The 18,651-nt window shown below is 40.8% G+C and overlaps 1 protein-coding gene across 2 annotated transcripts in view; it reads left to right on the top strand.

Moving 5' to 3' along the window:
- sema3ab (sema domain, immunoglobulin domain (Ig), short basic domain, secreted, (semaphorin) 3Ab) overlaps positions 1-18,651 on the top strand; it is a 310,018-nt gene that overhangs the window by 285,962 nt on the left and 5,405 nt on the right. For both annotated transcript variants that reach the window (XM_068005023.1, XM_068005024.1), the window contains exons 16-17: positions 2,854-2,921; positions 15,987-16,132. In XM_068005023.1, the coding sequence (XP_067861124.1) occupies positions 2,854-2,921; positions 15,987-16,132 (214 nt within the window). The remainder of the gene's footprint in view (positions 1-2,853; positions 2,922-15,986; positions 16,133-18,651) is intronic.

The raw sequence follows: 18,651 nt of genomic DNA, 5'->3' as shown, positions 1-18,651 counted from the left end.
TATTAGTTATCTGGATTGAAAATTGGCTTAGCAATAGAAATCAGAGAGTGATGATAAACGGAAAAAAAGATCTTCATTGCAAGGGAATTAATGAAGTTTCACAGGGATTTGTTCTCTGCTGTTGTGATATTCATAAATGATTTGGAGGAGAGTACTTGTAATATAAATTTTGCTGATGACAGCAAGCAATGAGGTAAATATTAAAAAGATTAATAGAATTTAAAAGGATCTTGTCCAATTAAATAGATAAACAAAATGGCATATGGAGTTTAATACAGGTGATTGTATGGTTATGTACATTGTCACAGAAAACATAAAACACCTACAAAATGAAAGGGCAATCATTAGCAAAGGTGAGAAAAAGAAAAGAATCTGAGTATGATCACTTATATTCACTGATAAACAATTAGTCAATGTAAAGCTGTTTAAGATTATAATGCTAAACACATTCTGGGATGCATCTCAAGGGCACATGACTAAATGTTGAAAAAAACTGATGTGACCCTATATGTGAGACCACATTTGGAATATTACATGCGGCTGTGAGCTTGTGACTTTCAGAAGGAGAATGATGTAATGAAAAGGTTTCAGAGTCGAATAAGAAGGAGTTGTAAGGATAGTCTCAGAGGACTGTTTTTTATTAGTGAAAAAGGGATTGACGAGAGGTAGGGTCATGTGTTGAAAATGCTGAAGGGTCTGTGCAAAAAATCTGGACTATGAATGTCTAGCTAGACGACACAGATAGAAAGTTAACCAAGCACGACTTGAGAATTGAATTTTTTTTTAACCACCACTGAGTTGTTGATTCACAGAGTAGACTCTGAACTAAAGGGTTCAGTATGACCTTTCTTTAAAAAAAGTATATCTATTTAGGAAATAGATTTAAATGTTATAAGGTAAAAACACAGTTCGAGGTGGTTGAATGCGGTATAAAGCATGGGCTGCTAGATTGTCGAATCGAGAAAGGTAACTAGTTAAGGAAAAGTGCCTGACTTTTCGAAGGAATAATGTAGGATGGCAAGATTAGACCGATATTCTGGAGTTTCATTTGATTTAGCTTTGGAAATAAGGTGCAATTTTATTAAACGTTTTCTCTGGAGATGAAGTGGGCTGGGAGGACCCGTGATAGCGTGAGGGTCTGAGGGAGGAACAGACTTGATTAGCCAAAAGACTTCTTGTCATTCTATGCTTTCTTGTGTTCGTATAATCGAGTGACTGGCAGAACTGTAGAACTTGTGTTTCTGTTCTGTTGATCGATACCTTGTGAATGCATGGAGAGGTTATTGATTTACATTTCAGCTGATTAGCTTCTGAATTTAATACAATTCAATACCTATGCCCAGAATCAGTTGCAATATATCACCAAGTTAATGAACCAGTGCACAAGCTATATTTATGGATTGTGCATAGTGGACACTTCTTGTTTTACAATTCAGAAGCATCTGCAATGCTACAAATTGGAACAATTCAGATATTGAAGATGTATAGTCTGGAAAAAATTAAATCTATGGTAATGTCTTTTAATGTTTAATCTACTCAGGCTGAACTGCAGAGCTATTGAATTAACTTTGGAAATGGAATTCATGAGTTTTGTGATGGTTAAATCGCTGAGTTGAGGAACCGAATACCTTCTTAAATGTGGGTTATCTGCCGCAATATTATGAATTTCAAAGACTTCTGTGGAACAACAGAGAGACTCAAACCAGCTTTCTAATAGGGAACTGCATAGAGACACAGGCTTCTATCACTGAATAGGGTGAGAAAGGGTTGAGTGCTGCAAATGGTGGAAACTCTATTACAGCGCCAACTACAGGCATCACAACCAATTACAAATGTAACAGGGTGCGGACACGATTAACATTTAAAAGATATATAGATATCGGGGTAGATCTTCCCTCCGAGCGGAGTTTAGGCGGCTAGCCGATGGAGCATGCCTGCCAGACACCCGATACTCCCGGCGGGAGGCCCGGTCCATTCTGTGGATAGCAAAGGCCCGGTGGGCTGTGGGCAGAAAGTGAGCACCTCAGGGCAGCCCGATGTCTCCAGGCCACTGTAATATCTGGCCACCTGGTGGAAAAAGGTAGGTCCGGAATAAGTGGGGGTGGGGGGGGGGGTGCGTCTGTTCTCAGGAGGAGGGCGGAGGGGGCACGGACCTGGGGCGGCAACATCTTAGCTTGTTTTTGTCGAGCCCAGAGGAGCACTCAGCCCCGCAAAAATAAATAAAAATTTACCTTTTGGGCTCCTCTTCATCTGGGCCGCCCGCTGAATCTGTGCGGAATACCCGGTGTTGTCCAAATTTGTACGTCATTGTACCCCGATTTGCCCAGTAAAAGACCCCACTGCTTGACCCAGGCTGGTGTTCCGGTGAGCCAGTGGCAGGCCCTGGAGAAGATAGGGACGGCCACACCGTAGGCAGGAAAGGGCCGTTAAGTCATTTCCTACCATTTTCGAGGTGCTGCTGCCCCGTTTCTGCTGGGGAGAAGGCCTCAAAATCTCCCCTAATGTCTTTATACTTTTATACAAATACGACAACTAATGAAATGTAACCCATTTTATTTAAAACTTTAATTAATGCGTCTGCGGGCAAAAAAATTATGTTTTCAAGAGTTTGGCTATTACGCTCATCTCTGAATCTACTTTGCTCTAAAAATAAGACCAACTTTTGTTAATAATATCTTGAAGGCTCCTAGCCAAGGTCAGTGGCCAAGGTTTTCCCTTCCCTGTCATTGATCTAAAAATGCATACTTTCATAGAAGCAGTAAAATGAGACACTTGATTCAACATGGGCTCAAAACCTCGATCCTTGGAAAGGGAACAGCCACCTGAAACTCACACAGATAATTCTTGTTTCAGACGTACCAGAAGGCAGGATATCAGGAATGGTGATCCTCTTACTCAATGCTCCGATCAACATCACAATGGTAAGTAACGATGACTTCTTTGCTCCAGGCTTAACGACTTATTTCTATATTTCCGATCAATTCTTCTATCCAATGATGTGATTTATATGTATGTCAGTGTACATCAGACTTTTTTCAGACAGATTATTGCTCATGTAGTTAATTTGACTTAATCGGATATATTGATGGAGCTGTCAAAACAGGAGAATCTTCGGTGTCAGGTTTTCAGTCTTGAGTCGAAAGTACTGAAGGTTCAACTTGCCCCAAAACCTAAAAATGGTTAAAAGTGATAACTTGTATCTATCACATAATCTGCAAGGGGATGGTTAAGTGGATTAACAGTCTTTGACTTATAGGGAGAGGTTGGATAGACTGAGACTTTTTCCCTGGAGAGTAGGAGGTTTAGGGGTGATCTTATAGAAGTCTATAAAATAATGAGGGGCATAGATAAGGTAGATAGTCAAAATCTTTTCCCAAAGGTAGGGGAGTCTATAACGAGGGGGCATAGATTTAAGGTGAGAGGGGAGAGATACAAAAGGGTCCAGAGGGGCAATTTTTTCACTCAAAGGGTGGTGAGTGTCTGGAATGAGCTGCCAGAGGCAGTAGTAGAGGCGGGTACAATTTTGTCTTTTAAAAAGCATTTGGACCATTACATAGGTAAGATGGGTATAGAGGGATATGGGCCAAGTGCAGGCAATTGGGACTAGCTTAGTGGTATAAACTGGGCGACATGGACATGTTGGGCCGAAGGGCCTGTTTCCATGTTGTAAACTTCTATGATTCTATTCTATGATTCTTCTCTCCTCTCCCTTAACCCCCAATCCCATTTTTTTTTAAAACTCTTCTTCCAGCTTTCCTATTTTTTCTCCTCCTGTCCTGACTGTGGGAGTTGCAAGGCTTTTCTTTTGCTTTCTCTCAAGGAACAAGATAATGCCAGGATTTACCCTTCTACACAAGTAAGATTGAGATCCTCAGCTAGGAGAGCTGGAGATTGCCATCTCACACATGCCAAATGTGGAAGAGTTGATAACCCTGCGTGTTGAATAGTCCTGGGACAGGAGAGGAGATGAAGCTCAAGGAGATTAACAAAGATTTTGAAAAAAAATTCTGGATTATACAAACTAAATTAACATGCGCAGTCATTAATTAATTCCATGCAATTACCCATGTCATTTTTTACCAATGTTCTCTCTACCTCTTCTGAAGATCCTTGGGTTTGGTTCCATGGTACTAGGCGATGTCCAATACTTCATTCAAGTGACCATTCTTTATGTATAAGCCTAGCTACTGAATGCCATCACAGAGAGAGACAGCATAACCGAGCCCAAACCTGTCCTCACCCAGCACTCAAACATGCTCATTTTACAATAAGGGTCACTGGCTAACAATTGGGAGCAAGACTCTTGGCTGATTTTGCCCTTCCCTATTCAATGGGTGCTGAGATCAAATGTAGCACCGTTATTGGCTCTCCAGCCGAGATCAGGTAACTCAACATAGACCAGGAAGTGAATCAGGGATCTTCTGGTCTGTATAGTTTATAAATATATTGACTTTAGCAACTGAACTACCAGGGGAGTTCGACTCATTTAATTTTTAATCATTATTTCTGTGTAGATTTGTTTGAAGTTTCATTTTAAGACCTGTTTTATGGCAATAAAAACAGGGGCAATAATAACCAACTTAGCAGGGAGGAGGCCGCACTCAATTTGCACGGGGATTCGGGCCACTGCTAACTTGATCAAGACCCTTTTTTTTTTAGGTGTTCTTGCCGGCTGCCTCAAATGAGCGCAGGCCTCATTTGAAAATTGAGATGAGATTTCTGCAGCCATTCAGACCCAGACTCCTAAATTTGTTCAAACGAGTCAGAGCTTGCCCACACTCCGATTAGTATGTCAGGGACTTGAGCTGCCTATCAAGGCCGCTCAAAAAGGTCCCCAAAAACGTTGCTAAATTTTGTTTTTTGCAGAGTCGGAAGGAGCAGAAGTGCTTCTCCTGGCTCCACAGAACAACTGCACCCCACTGACAGCCCCCCCTCGCCACCACCGCACCCCCCACCCTCGTCCTGATTGTCTCCCAATCTTGTTTTGTTTCAAATGACTTCAATGGTAACTTATTGGACAATTCTGTTGCCCTTTGTGAGAAAGCTGCTTGACTTGCTTGCTTACCCTAATTTCTTGACTTTCACCTCATGCTCCCTTGTCTAAAGCAAAATACTGAAGATGTTGGAAATCTGAAATTAGAACAGAAAATGCTGGAAAAGCTCAGCAAGTGAGGCAGCATCTGTGGAGAAAGAAACAGAGTTAACATTTCAGGTCGAAGACCTATCGTTAGAACTGGAAGATGTTAAAGAGTTAAAGTTTTTAAGCAAGTACAGAGACAGGGAAAAGGGGGGAGGGAGGGGAGGAAAGAACAAAAGGGAAGGTCTGTGATAGGTTAGAGGGCAAGAGTGATTAAATGACAAAAGGGACGATGGTTCAAGGTAAGGAGGGTGGTAATGGGACAGGTTAAGAAACTTCTCTATCTCCATTTCTGGGGATAGGCTGTCAACCAATATCTATTATAAGCCCACCGACTCCCACAACTATCTTGACTACACTTCCTCCCACCCCGCTTCCTGAAAGGACAATATTCCCTTCTCCCAATTTCTATGTCTCCATCACATCTGTTCTGACGATGTCACCTTCCACACCAGTGCTTCCAATAGGTCTTCCTTTTTCCTCAACTGAGGATTCCCCTCCACTGTAGTTGACAGGACTTGGACCGTGTCCGTCCTATTTCCCGCACTTCTGCCCTCACCCCTTCCCCTCCCTCCCAGAACCATGATAGGGTCCCCCTTGTCCTCAGCTTCCACCCTTCCAGCCTTCACATTCAACGTATCTTCCTACGTCATTTCCGCCGCCTCCAGCATGATCCCACCACCAAACACATCTTCTCCTCCCCTCCCCTTTCAGCATTCTGAAGGGACCACTTCCTCCGTGACACCCTGGTCCACTCCTCCATCACTCCCAACACCCGCTCTCCTCCCCATGGCACCTTCCCATGCGAGCACAGGAGATGCAACACCTGCCCCTTCACCTCCTCCCTTCCCACCGTCCAGGGCCCCAAACACTCCTTCCAGGTGAAACAACGATTTCATTGTACTTCTTTCAATTTAGTATATTGTATTCGCTGCTCACAATGTGTTCTCCTCTACATTGGGGAGATCAAACACAGATTGGGTGATCGCTTTGCTGAACACCTCCGCTCTGTCCACAAGCGTGACCCTGACCTACGGTCGCTTGCCATTTTAATTCCCCGTCCCACTCCCACTCTGATCTCTCTGTCCTCGGCCTCTTACACTGTTCCAATGAATCTCAATGTAAGCTCGAGGATCAGCATCTCATCTTTCGTTTAGGCACTTTACAACCTTCCGGACTCAACATTGAATTCAATAACTTCAGACCATAATTTTATTGGACTGCAGCTGCTGGTTATGTTGCCATTTACAGCTCCTCTAGACCCACCTTTTGTTTCTTTACTTGGGCCATTACCACCCTCCTTGCCTTGCACCATCATCCCTTTTGTTCTTTCCTGCTCTCCCCTCCCTCCCTTCCTTTCCCTGGCTCTGTACTTGCTTAAAAACTTTAGCTCTTTAACATCTTCCAGTTCTGAAGAAAGGTCTTCGACCTGAAACGTTAGCTCTGTTTCTTTCTCCACAGATGCTGCCTCACTTGCTGAGCTTCTCCAGCATTTTATTTCATGCTCCCTTGTATTTGAAACCTTCACCATTGTGAACAATTTGCCTGAATCAATTTTGTCAACACTCTTCATAATCTTGAACATTCCCATTGGGTCACCTCAGCTCTTCCTCTTTTCCAAAGGGAACAAACCTAACCATCTTGATCTTTTCTCATAACTTAGATTCCTAATTACTGGAATCATTTCAGTTGCTTCTCTCTGTACCTGCTCAAGGATATAATATGCTTCCTATGACCAGAACTGCACACAGTACTCCGGATGGAATGTGTTATACAAACTCTGATGATTTGTACTCTACCTCTCTATTAAATCAACCTGGGAACTCATTTGCCTTTTTTAAGCCTTACAGTTGCATTGGTTCAGGATTCTGGCAAATATTTACCCAAATCGCTCAACCAGGCATGTCAAGTTTTTTTAAAATTTCTATTAGTCAACTGGAAATCAGAAAAAAAGTGTTAGGAGAAAAACAAATTCCTTCCCACTCAATGTAAACAGTGGTGGTGATTTGATTACATTTTGATTCCTTAATAAATAAATAAGTAATCCACGGGAGTTCGAGGTAGTGTAATTTTTGTTACACTGCAATGTTATGGTCGAGCACTACACCATAATTTTCATCATGCTGACCCTAAAAGTACAGAGTTATGCTTCTGGTGCCAGCCAGTCTGGCAAGCTACCCACTGCAAAATTTTACTCGTGGCACAGGAGGCTAGTAAATTGCACTCTGTGCATGTGCCTGCATGGGACTGTGTCCTTCCCTATGGTGACAGTTCAAAACTAATAAGTCACAGATTATCCAGACTAAGTGAAGTGCAATAGTCACGTGAATGACGCATTATTGTGCAGCAGTATTATTCTATCAGCTTCAATCCTATCCTGAAACGTGTTTATGCCTGTCAGACCATTAAATGCTAGCTTCAGTAACTGCAGCTAGTTATTGATTTACTTCCATTGCAGCTAGTTATGCTTCAGACTTTGACTATGTCACCAACATCCACTAAACATTGATAAAAAAGGATCTCAAAACAGTTCTAGATAGGTTCTGACAATTATCAGCTCACGCACAAAGTTTTCTAATGCATGGGTGTTTTGGTCAGGAGAAAACGTAAAATACAAAGATACTTTGTTTCATCGCTAAATTTCAAGGCAGTCAATGAGATTCCTAAATTCACAGCACTGTACTGAAGCTGAACATTTGGCACTGCTGCCCCCTGGTGGAAATGATGTGGAGATGCCGGTGATGGATTGGGGTGGACAAATGTAAAGAATCTTACAACACCAGGTTATAGTCCAACAATTTTATTTGAAAATCACAAGCTTTCCCGGGATCTTGGGTTCATGTCACGCTACACGTAACCCCACAAGCGAAAAAAAGTTATCTGTTTTTAATACAACGGGTCATTTTCTGTCTTTCTCTTCCTTTTGGATGTTTCTCCCTCTCTCTCTCTGTTTTTTGTTCTGGCTGTTTGTATATTCGGTGGTCCTGTAGGTAACATCACTCTGTCTGAACACTTTGATTGTCTTGACAACGGGCAGTTGGAAAGATTATCTGTAATCACCAGGTATTGTTCTCTGAATATAAATGCGAAACGTTCAAGGATTTCCACATTCACCTGACGAAGGAGGAAGCCTCCGAAAGCTTGTGATTTTCAAATAAAATTGTTGGACTATAACCTGGTGTTGTAAGATTCTTTACCCTGGTGGAAAGACATCAACAGTGTTATGTCACATTTATAACACACACCACTGTTGTAAACTTTAGGAACTTGTTCATTTGTAGAAAAACTTAGCACATGTACAGAAATATGTTAAAAGAACCTACTGGTTCTTGATATCATTGCTAAATCAATGTTTGTACAATATGAAGTATGATTAAAAAGTTAAACATTTACAAAAGCAGCATTTTTGTAAACACAAGATTTCAAATCCAATGTAGCATTACATACAGTCACATCCCATATTACAAAGAGAGTGAAATCATGTTTGTAGTATTGACATACTAACACTTGAATGTGCCCACTATTTTAACAGAGGTGTTAACCTATTTAAAATAAATGGGATGATGTCTCAGTTAAAAGAGTGCACAAAGGGATTTCATCTGAATGTATTTGTGCACTAATATTGTGAGTATGGATTTCAATCTCTGGTAATTCTTCATATCTAGGGTTTATATTATGGAAATTTGAGGCCTCCTATCTTCTATCATGGGGCTTCGTCCAAGCGTGAAGCCCAAAAGACAATTTTACTACAATGAGAGGTTTACAATAGGTTTGTTACGATAGGGTTGAACTGTTGGAGGACTTACTGAATGTCTACAAACAAAATCACAGACTGAACCAGAGATTGTTTATCATTACAAACATATCTCCATTTTACAAATGTAAGGAGTCGCACAACACCAGGTTATAGTCCAACAGCTTTATTTGAAACCACAAGCTTTCGGAGCTTTGCTCCTTCGTCACCTGATGAAGGAGGAAAGCTCCGAAAGCTTGTGATTTCAAATAAAGCTGTTGGACTATAACCTGGTGTTGTACGACTCCTTACATTTGTCCACCCCAGTCCATCACCGGCATCTCCACTCCATTTTACAAGAACTTGAAGAACTGGTTGGTATATGATCCTTAGTGTTGTACCTCTGAAGTTCCCTAGCAGAATATTAAAGAAGCTTTAGGTATAAAAAGCATTGTTGTTAAATGGAAATGTACTCATTCTCTATTAAAGTTTCCATTTTGTGTCATTGGCTCCATCGACCAAACTCTAGGAAAGCACCAGCAGTGTGGAGTGGACATAGTCTGTCGCAAATTATAGCATTGTGTAGGGAATTAGCTATTGGTACAGAGACTGATATTGACACTTTAATGGGAATCAGGAATTATAAGACCACTGATACTCACTGACAACATAGGTTATTTCTTCATCAAAACAGAAAATGCTAGAAACACTCAATAGGTCAGTCAGTATCTGTGGAGAGACCAGATGAGTTAACGGTTCAGGTATAAACCATTCAGAACAAGAAGATACTACAGATGAACAGAATTTTAAAAAGGACAGAACAAAAGGAAGGAGGAGGGGGGAAAGCACGTGCATCTATACAAGTCAGTTGAGGGAGGAATATCGGTCAGGGCACTGGGAGAACTACTTGCTCTGCTTCAGATAGTGCCACAGGACTTTTTATATTCACCCGAGTAGACAGACAGGGTTTCTGTTTAATGTATCCTCTAAAAGAGAGATCCCCGACAATGTAACACTCCCTCAGCACGACACTGAAATGCCAGACCAGATTATGTGCTCAAATTCTGGATTAAGGCTGGAACCTACAACTTTCTGACTCAGAGATGAAAGTGCTACCAATTGAGCCAAGCTGAAACAATTTCAAATTTATTATTGCATAAATCCCTTCAAAAATAATCTGTAGACACAAACATCAAACCGCACATAATCATTTGTACAGAATAGTTAAGCCAAGGTTTCATATCCCTTTTAGATAGATTCCCATTAACTCTTACTGTAGATAGAGCTAGCTTTAATTTGGAGTACTGGTAGCTGCCTTGTCGTAATGTGTCTGCAGTAAGCAGCATGTCTATGGATAATAATAGATAAAGACCAGCTACTCCTAATGGATGGGCAGTAATAGTTCTTTTAATCTCTGAGGATCTGTGCAGAACATGATGGGTCTCATATTTCTATTACTGGACCATGTGAAATAGTTAGAGCTGGCTTCATAATCCTCCCTTCTCCCTGTGTTTCATGCTAAAGGTAACACAATACCTCTCTGGCAGATATCTAAGTAGGATCTTTATCCCTCTTTCAACCCTTACTCTCTTTTTTCTTTTACACTATTGAAGTTTCAGAACTGCGCCATTAGAAAATTGTATGTAGTGGTTCCCACAGAGTTTATCATTTTTGTTACCTCGCTGAAACTTGCCTAATTACAAGTTTAACAGCAACAAAGACAAAGAACGGTATTTTAAAATTTTACGGTTGCAACATGATCATAGGTTTTAAAATTAGAGGAGTAATTAGTCTCCATGTATTAATGCATCTGCAGCGAAGGCATTGATTTTACTTCAATGTTGCAGCTGGTTGCAGTTTAGTGGGTTTATGTTTTCAACATCTTGTATCACAGGGATATGGGTTCATGCTCCTATGATTCCCTGCATAGCGAACGCCCAGTCTCAGCAGGGTCTCTGGTACATGGTAAAAGTTGACGTAGGCTGCCTGATGACCTTGTAGGTAAATAACCAGTGTGATACTAACAAATAGAGACTGTTTGACCTCTGCTCTGTCCCGAGTCAGCTGCTATCAGCCAGGGCAGCAGTGGCAAAGAGGAGGGGTGCCACACTTGCCACAGTTCCCCTGAGTTAGGCCTTTTTATTTTAATATCCGTAAGGGGCTGACACTTAGTTGCCCCAGTGTCATCAGACGGAAACAAAAACCATTAAGGCAAGTGCCCTGGAGCAACACAAGTATAAAATAAACAATAATAACTATGTACAATACAGCGGCATTACACAAATAATAATGAATTCATAATGTGATTGTGAATTTAATTATCGCCTCTACACCTTGCGGTGCCCACCGGTCACAGAAGGCATCAAGCATACCGATGGACACCACGTTCTCCCTCTCCAGGACCACCCAGGCACGGACAGTGCCATGGAAGAGAGGCAGGCAGCCAGAGTGCTGTTTTAGCAAGGCCAAGGAGCAGGTCCACGAGATGATCCTCTGACTCACTCACTGCCCTCCGTACCGGGCGGCCAAAGATTAGGAAGGTAGGGCTAAAGTGTAACCAAACATTGAGAAGCAGCCCCTTCTGGTAGCAATATAAGGGCTGCAACCTCTCACAATGAACATATTCATGGGCCATGGACTCCTCTATGCTGCAAAAATCACATGCAGCCTGGGGTAGGGAGAGGAAGACTCAGCCTGGGTTTCAACTTCGGATCATTATCCAGGGACTCCTCCTGGAAAATATGCACGTGTGGCCATCGGAATAGGGCACAACTGGGCTTAGCGGCAAGGCTCCCGAAATCAAGTAGCTTGTTAATGCTCATTGTTAAGGTCACACAAAAAAAAATGGCCACCTCGGTGAAATATTGGAGGATTGTTTGCACACATGGAACAGTACCCCAGCAGGAGGGGAGAAGGGAAGACAATTAGAGAAAGGTTTTTTAAAAAGTGAATGTATTTTCACTGCACAGAGGATAATTTGTATGGACTTTCTTGACGCCTTGAAGTCACCCTATTCGATAAACATAGGTCCCCCAATTAACATACAGGATATGAGGATGCAGCATCTGCAAAGCATTGCACAATTCACCCTTGATACTACAACTCCAGAGGTAACCAGTTACCACTAATAGTTAATGCCAGCCATTGCCAGGTGTTCGGCATTATAGCTTGAAACATTGGCTGGTACTCTTTTGCCCATCGGTAAAAAATGTTAGTAAAATGATAGATTAGCCTGCAGATCATTCAAGTAATATGTGTCTCTGAGTTTGCAAGCTCATTTCCAAATAGAACATTAAAATGAAAGAAGGAACATTAGCAGTTCTGGGTTTCGTATCATTTTCTGATTTGGGGAAATCATATATGGGGAAAATGAGCATAGCTAACAAATACTTCCAATTTGCCAACATATCAAGGTTGGCCAAGAGACCCATAATAGAAAGCTAACCATAACAGGATGAGAATGAGATAAAGGAAATGTTTGATGTCAGTTGTAAGGATACTTTAAAATAAATCGATAGAAACTATAATTCTTTAAAAATCATAAACCATGAAACCTGTGAATGTGCACAACTTCATTTTTTGACTCTGCCATGTGTCAGAAAATATATTTCAGTCTGTATTTTCCTCAAGTTGATGAAACATTTCTTCAGCTACCAAAGCAATTAGGAAATATTCAATAAAAATCATCTGTTTGTAGGTAATGAATGGAAATTTCCTTGATTGTTACCAATGTATTCTAATAAAATGCTTATTAAATGAAAGCTTTAATCAGCAAGAAAATAAGAACATAAGAAATAGGAGCAGAAGTAGGCCATATGGCCCCTTGAGCCTGCTCCGCCATTCAATAAGATCATGGCTGATCTTCAACCTCAACTCCACTTTCTCGCCTGATCCCCATATCCCTTGATTCCCCTAGAGTCCAAGAATCTATCTATCTCAGCTTTGAATATCTTCAATGACTCAGCATCCACAGCCCTCTGAGGTAGAGAATTCCAAAGATTCATAACCCTCTGCGTGAAGAAATTCGTCCTCATCTCAGTCTTGAATGGTCGACCCCTATCCTGCGACTATGTCCTCTAGTTTTAGACTCTCTAGCCAGGGGCAACAATCTCTCAGCATCTACCCTGTCAAGCCCCTCATAATTTTATATGTTTCAATGAGATCACCTCTCATTCTTCTAAACTCCAGACAGTATAGGCCCATTCTACTCAACCTCTCCTCATAGACAACCCTCTCATCCCAGGAATTAATCTAGTGAACCTTCGTTGCACCGCCTCCAAGGCAATCCTTCCTTAGGTAAGGAGACCAAAACTGTACACAGTACTTCAGGTGAGGTCTCACTAAAGCCCTGTACAACTGTAGTAAGACTTCCTTACTCATGTACTCCAACCCCCTTGCAATAAAGGCCAACATACCATTTGCTTTTCTAATTGCCTGCTGTACCTGCATGCTGACTTTTTGTGTTTCGTGTACAAGGACACCCAAGTATCTCTGAACACCAACATTTTATAGTTTCTCACCAATTAAAAAATACTCTGTTTTTCTATTTTTCCTACCAAAGTGAATAACCTCACATTTCCCTACATTATACTCCATCTGCCACCTTCTTGCCCACTCTCTTAATCTGTCTATATCCCTTTGCAGACTCTTTGTGTCCTCCTCACAGCTTACTTTCCCACCTAGCTTTGTATCATCAGCAATCTTGGATACATTACACTAGGTCCCTTCATCTAAGTCATTAATATAGATTGTAAATAGCTGAGGCCCAAGCACTGATCCTTGTGGCACCCCACTAGTTACAGCCTGCCAACCTGAGAATGACCCATTTATCCCCACTCTCTGTTTTCTGTCCTTTAACCAATCCTCTATCCATGCTAATATATTACCCCCAACCCCATGAGCCCTTACCCTCTGTAACAACCTTTGATGTGGCATCTTATTGAATGCCTTTTGAAAATCCAAATATACTACATCCACTGGTCCCCTTTATCCACCCTGCTAGTTACATCCTCAAAAACTAATAAATTTGTCAAACATGATTTCCCTTTCATAAAACCACAATGACTCTACCTAATCATTTTATGATTTTCTAAGTGCCCTGTTACCACTTCCTTAATAATGGATTGCAGCAAAGAATTATGTTTTCTCTCATTTAATACATCTTAGCCACCCACTTTGTATGGACCACACATTTGGTCTCCCATATGACAGGACTAGAGGGAGTGGTGGGAGAGGTCAGCCATTACTGTGTAAACTGAAACCACTGGTTAAAGATATGTGCTGTGTAAGTGAGTGAATAGTTCTGCTGACAAAAGAGGTAAGCTGACAAGAATTTGTGTGATGTTTTCAAAAACTGCCACTCATGATAAACTTCACCTGTATCACTGTACAATCTTCATTCGATGTTTATACTAATTTGCATGAATGTAAACACTAGCAGGTAATTGGAAGGGTGATATGCTAGTGGCAGTTGTTTAAATGTACAATAAGATTGCCTTGCAAAATGTTTGCAGAGCATGAGAAATGTCCACCGTGCTGAATCACTAACCAGTACCATTCCAAGCAGGGCAATATTAGCCCTCACATCAAACTTTGAAATGTCCAGAGTATGCTTTATGGTAACTGCATGTTCAATCTTTACGGCCTCGTAAAGGCCTCGTATCTCTACACCCTAATACAAGAGGCCTGATCTGCAACACTGTAGGGGTGAAATTCGCCTTGGGCAGTCGTGCAACATGGGCAATACCGAGTGGGCAGCCGGCTTTACACCACACCCAGTTTTCTTTTCAGTTGAAGCCAATGGAAAATAAAACCGGGCAGGGCGTAAAACAGGCCACCGATTCACTATCACCGGTGTTGAGCTACTGCCAAAGATCAATTTCACCTCCTGTAACTTTTAGGTAGTCTGTGTTATGTATAGTTTATCTAGACGTTTTCTCTTTCAGTTCCTCTTGGACATAGGTTACCTTAAGCCTTTAGGCAAAATATAAAGACAAGGTTGTCATAGGGATCTTCTCTCTGCTACACACTGCCCTGTTATCTGTGCGCAGGATATGCCATTCCCATTAGGTAAAAAAGTCAAGGAGGGCTCACATTTTGAGATTTTTGACTAATTGGCCTAGAAGAGAGTCAGGCCCAAGTGGGGAGGGGGCGGGGGTAGCAGGTTTTATTGGCAGCTCAACTGGCCAATCCCTGACATGGAGAGCTGGGGGAGGGCCAGTGGTCATGTCTTTGCCTTCCTGCCTAGATAGAAGACAGGGACAGTTGACAGAAATTTGGAGGGGAAGGAAGACACAGAGAGAGAAATCTCTCTTCCTGAGGTTAGAACTGGTTAGTCTGCAAAGTGTATTTAGCCAGCTTAAAGGGATGGAGTGGTGTGCTTTCTTATTTTCTATGTTACGAGGAGTAATAATGAGATAGTTTGAAATTCATTGACTGCTGTATTATATTCATTCATATAATATATTAAAATAAATTTGTTTATCGGTTTATAATTGGCGTTCTCTCACTGGAGTACTCATCAGTCTACCTTCCAGAAGAGAGTGGAACCCCACATGGGGACATGTGTGTGATTTTGTATCCAGTACACACAAGGGGCTTGACTGTTACAACCCTGGGCCATGCTATAAGATGACAAGATATTGGGCAGCAAATGTATACTCCTGATCGTAGGGGACACAAGGTCCTCTTAAGAAAGAGACCAGTGATGCTGAACTTGAGAGAACATCTAGTGCAGACTGAAATTTTAACAGTCACACTAAGATCCAACTCCCTCAAGTAAAATTTGAAGAAAATACCACAAAATAGCCTGTTTACTTGGCTGAAGATGGGCTGCCAATTCAGATGTGGCTTTTGAATATTATTCTTCTGATCTGTAAAGCAGATGGAAACTTCTGAAATAATATTGCAGAAAGTGGTTAAAGATCATACACACAAAGATTAATATAATTGTGAAATGAGTCCGTTTTTTTAGAAATTGCCCTCAAAACTAATGTCCTCCAGTATCTAGATAATCGTAATGTTACCATGTAATATTTTTTCTTTTCGTTCAACAAACAGCAGAAAGTGATTGGTCTGCCTTTTTTTCATTTTTGCTGATACCTTCTCTTCCTTCAGACAATTTACATGAGCACCAAAATATGGAGGAAAAGATTATCTATGGAGTGGAGAACAGCACCACTTTTTTGGAATGCATCCCCAAATCACAGCGTGCCATGGCCTACTGGCAGTTCCAGAGACAGAATGAGGAACGCAAAGAAGAGGTAAAGAGTCCAGCTGCAGGGGGCTGTAGAGGTTGAAATCATGTGTAATATTAGTAGAACAATCTATTTTAACAAACCCATTCATTTTAAACAAATTAACATTTTCACTGACATAAAGGAAAACTAATTTCAACTTCTAGATGTTTCACGCAATTAAAGTGTTGGCCATTTTTGTTTGGTCAGTAATTACTGTTCCATTTCTTTTAAAACCATCACTTCAGTGCTATTTAATGCTTTAGTGTGGTTCATTGGCACTCTAGCAATCCCCCACGTTGTCCTAACTGCAGAATGAATCTCAAACTCTTTCTGTACAGACACAGCATTTCCATTATTTCACTCAAAGGTAAGAACTAGAATTAGCAATTAGATGATGAATTTGTATTTATTATAATTTGTATACTGTTGCCTATTCAAGACCAGATTAATTACATTGGTGTAGCTCATTTGTCATGTTGGTCTATTCCTCCCCTCCCAAACCAAGGCAGGTGTGTGTACCCGCACACACACACACACTTGATAATGTAACATTCTTAATTTTCAGCCTCCCAAAATTCGAACTACCCGTAAATAATTTGGAATTAGCATTAAGGGGAAAACAGTGGGACATTTATCAGTGATGTACCTGTTTTAAAATTTGGTATGTTGTAGCCATAAGGGATGATACTGTGGCATAAGAAGTATTATAATCAGAATAACAAAGTGGTTATGTTCCAGTACACATAATTGTAATGAGTCAAGTAGCCTTTTATATTTCATTTATTTTCCCTAATCACTGTCAGAAAAGTGCCTGAAATTCTATTTCTTAATAATTTCCCTTCAATATTACAAAATTGAGAGCACTTTGGGTTCTCTGGGGATTTGGTATAATTCCAACCTTTGGCACCGTGGGGACAGAGAAATGGAGGGACACAGATGGGTGACTTTTAAAAACAAGCTACTCTGAGACAAGTTTTTAATAAATCAAAAAGGAACACTTGCTGTTGTATTTTCAGTCATAACTAAATTTACTTTTGGTTTTTACATGTATATATTTAAGTGATTGAGACTGTCAAATGGTACGGTTTTAAATGGTTCACGTTCCATGTTTCTCTGTGTTTTGGCATAGGGTCCCTTCAACAAGGCTTTCTATTCTTTTCAGTTTTGATACGTAGTCTTATCAAGTTTCCTGAGGGAATCTACTGCACGCTCTGTTAGCCTTGCTTTAATTTCATTTCAGGAGCAATTAACTGAGAAATGTTTAGTCAAATAAAGGGCTGCACAAATTAATAACTCAGTCTGTTCCATGCATGTAGCAAGCACTGTGCTAATCCCAGAAGCTTTCATGTTGTTTACAACTCAATGACAAAATTAAAACCAGAAACTTCCTAATTATGATGCGGGAGACGTGGAAGAGATTTGTCATTCTACTGAGTAAGCATTGCAAGCTTTGTGTGACAGGACACAATTTTTTTTTAAAGTACCTCATAACATTTAGTTGGCTTTGTTCATCTTTAACTATAATATTTCACTACCTGACAACCGACCATCATAATACTTGTAGGGGAGCAGACTGGATTCATTTTTACCACCATCAAAGTCTGTTAAATAGAACACAGAATGTACATTTAGTTCAGGAATTTAGGATGGGGGAATAGAAGCATAGTGACTTCAGAGACGTAGGATTTTGAGTTGACAGCAGGCTTAGCCAACTTTTTGAGGTATTAGTACTGATGCACAATGTCCAGTGTCAGAATGCAAAGTGATCTGTACCCATACTGCCATGCTCATCGAGAGGTGACATTCTTGGCCACCCTTGTTCAATACTTTTACTTTGTAATTAGTCAGTAGGATTATTTTTTTAAAAACTCAAAACTACCTTTGCTGAAAGAGAATTTTCTGGTCCTCCTAGCCTGGATTTAACAACCATTGGATGGAATTTCCTCTGATTTATTTTTGGTGTGTTTATGTAAATTCTTGTCAGTGCTATTTAAACACAGGTGTTAATCGGCTTAAAATAAAATTAAAATGGTGCAGACAGGAATTTATATAAACACATTATCCAGTGCACTAAAAGCAGCACACAAAGAAAAGTAAACACACAAATGACTACACTAACAAACTGTCACATGCAACTTGTCCCTTCTCAAAAAATATTCAGTTCATTATAAAGGAGAAATGCAGTGGCAGCCTCAAAAGGTTTACCCCCCATCTTCCTCCAATTTTCTTCCCTTCCTCTCCTGAGAGTGCTGGATTATAATCCACAGGTGCCTCCCGCCCTCTGGTACTGCAGCAAGTGGAAGGAACGATGACTGATTTTATGTTACCTGCCCCATAACTGCTGAGGCCAATTGTAGCTTCTCTAGTGTTGCTTCAGCTGCAATCAACTAACTTAGCTTATCTAGGAGAGTGAATTTGGGATTTCCTGGTCTGTATAATTCAATAATGCCCAGATGGTCAATTTACCCACAAATCAATGAGGCAGCTATACTGAAGGGGGGAGAAATTCAACTCACTGTCCATTTTGCACCGGAGAAACGGGC

Source organism: Heptranchias perlo, chromosome 24, assembly GCF_035084215.1.
Source record: "Heptranchias perlo isolate sHepPer1 chromosome 24, sHepPer1.hap1, whole genome shotgun sequence".
Lineage (NCBI taxonomy): Eukaryota > Metazoa > Chordata > Chondrichthyes > Hexanchiformes > Hexanchidae > Heptranchias > Heptranchias perlo.
Note: the sequence above shows the minus strand (reverse complement) of the source record. Positions and strands in the feature narration are given on the sequence as shown.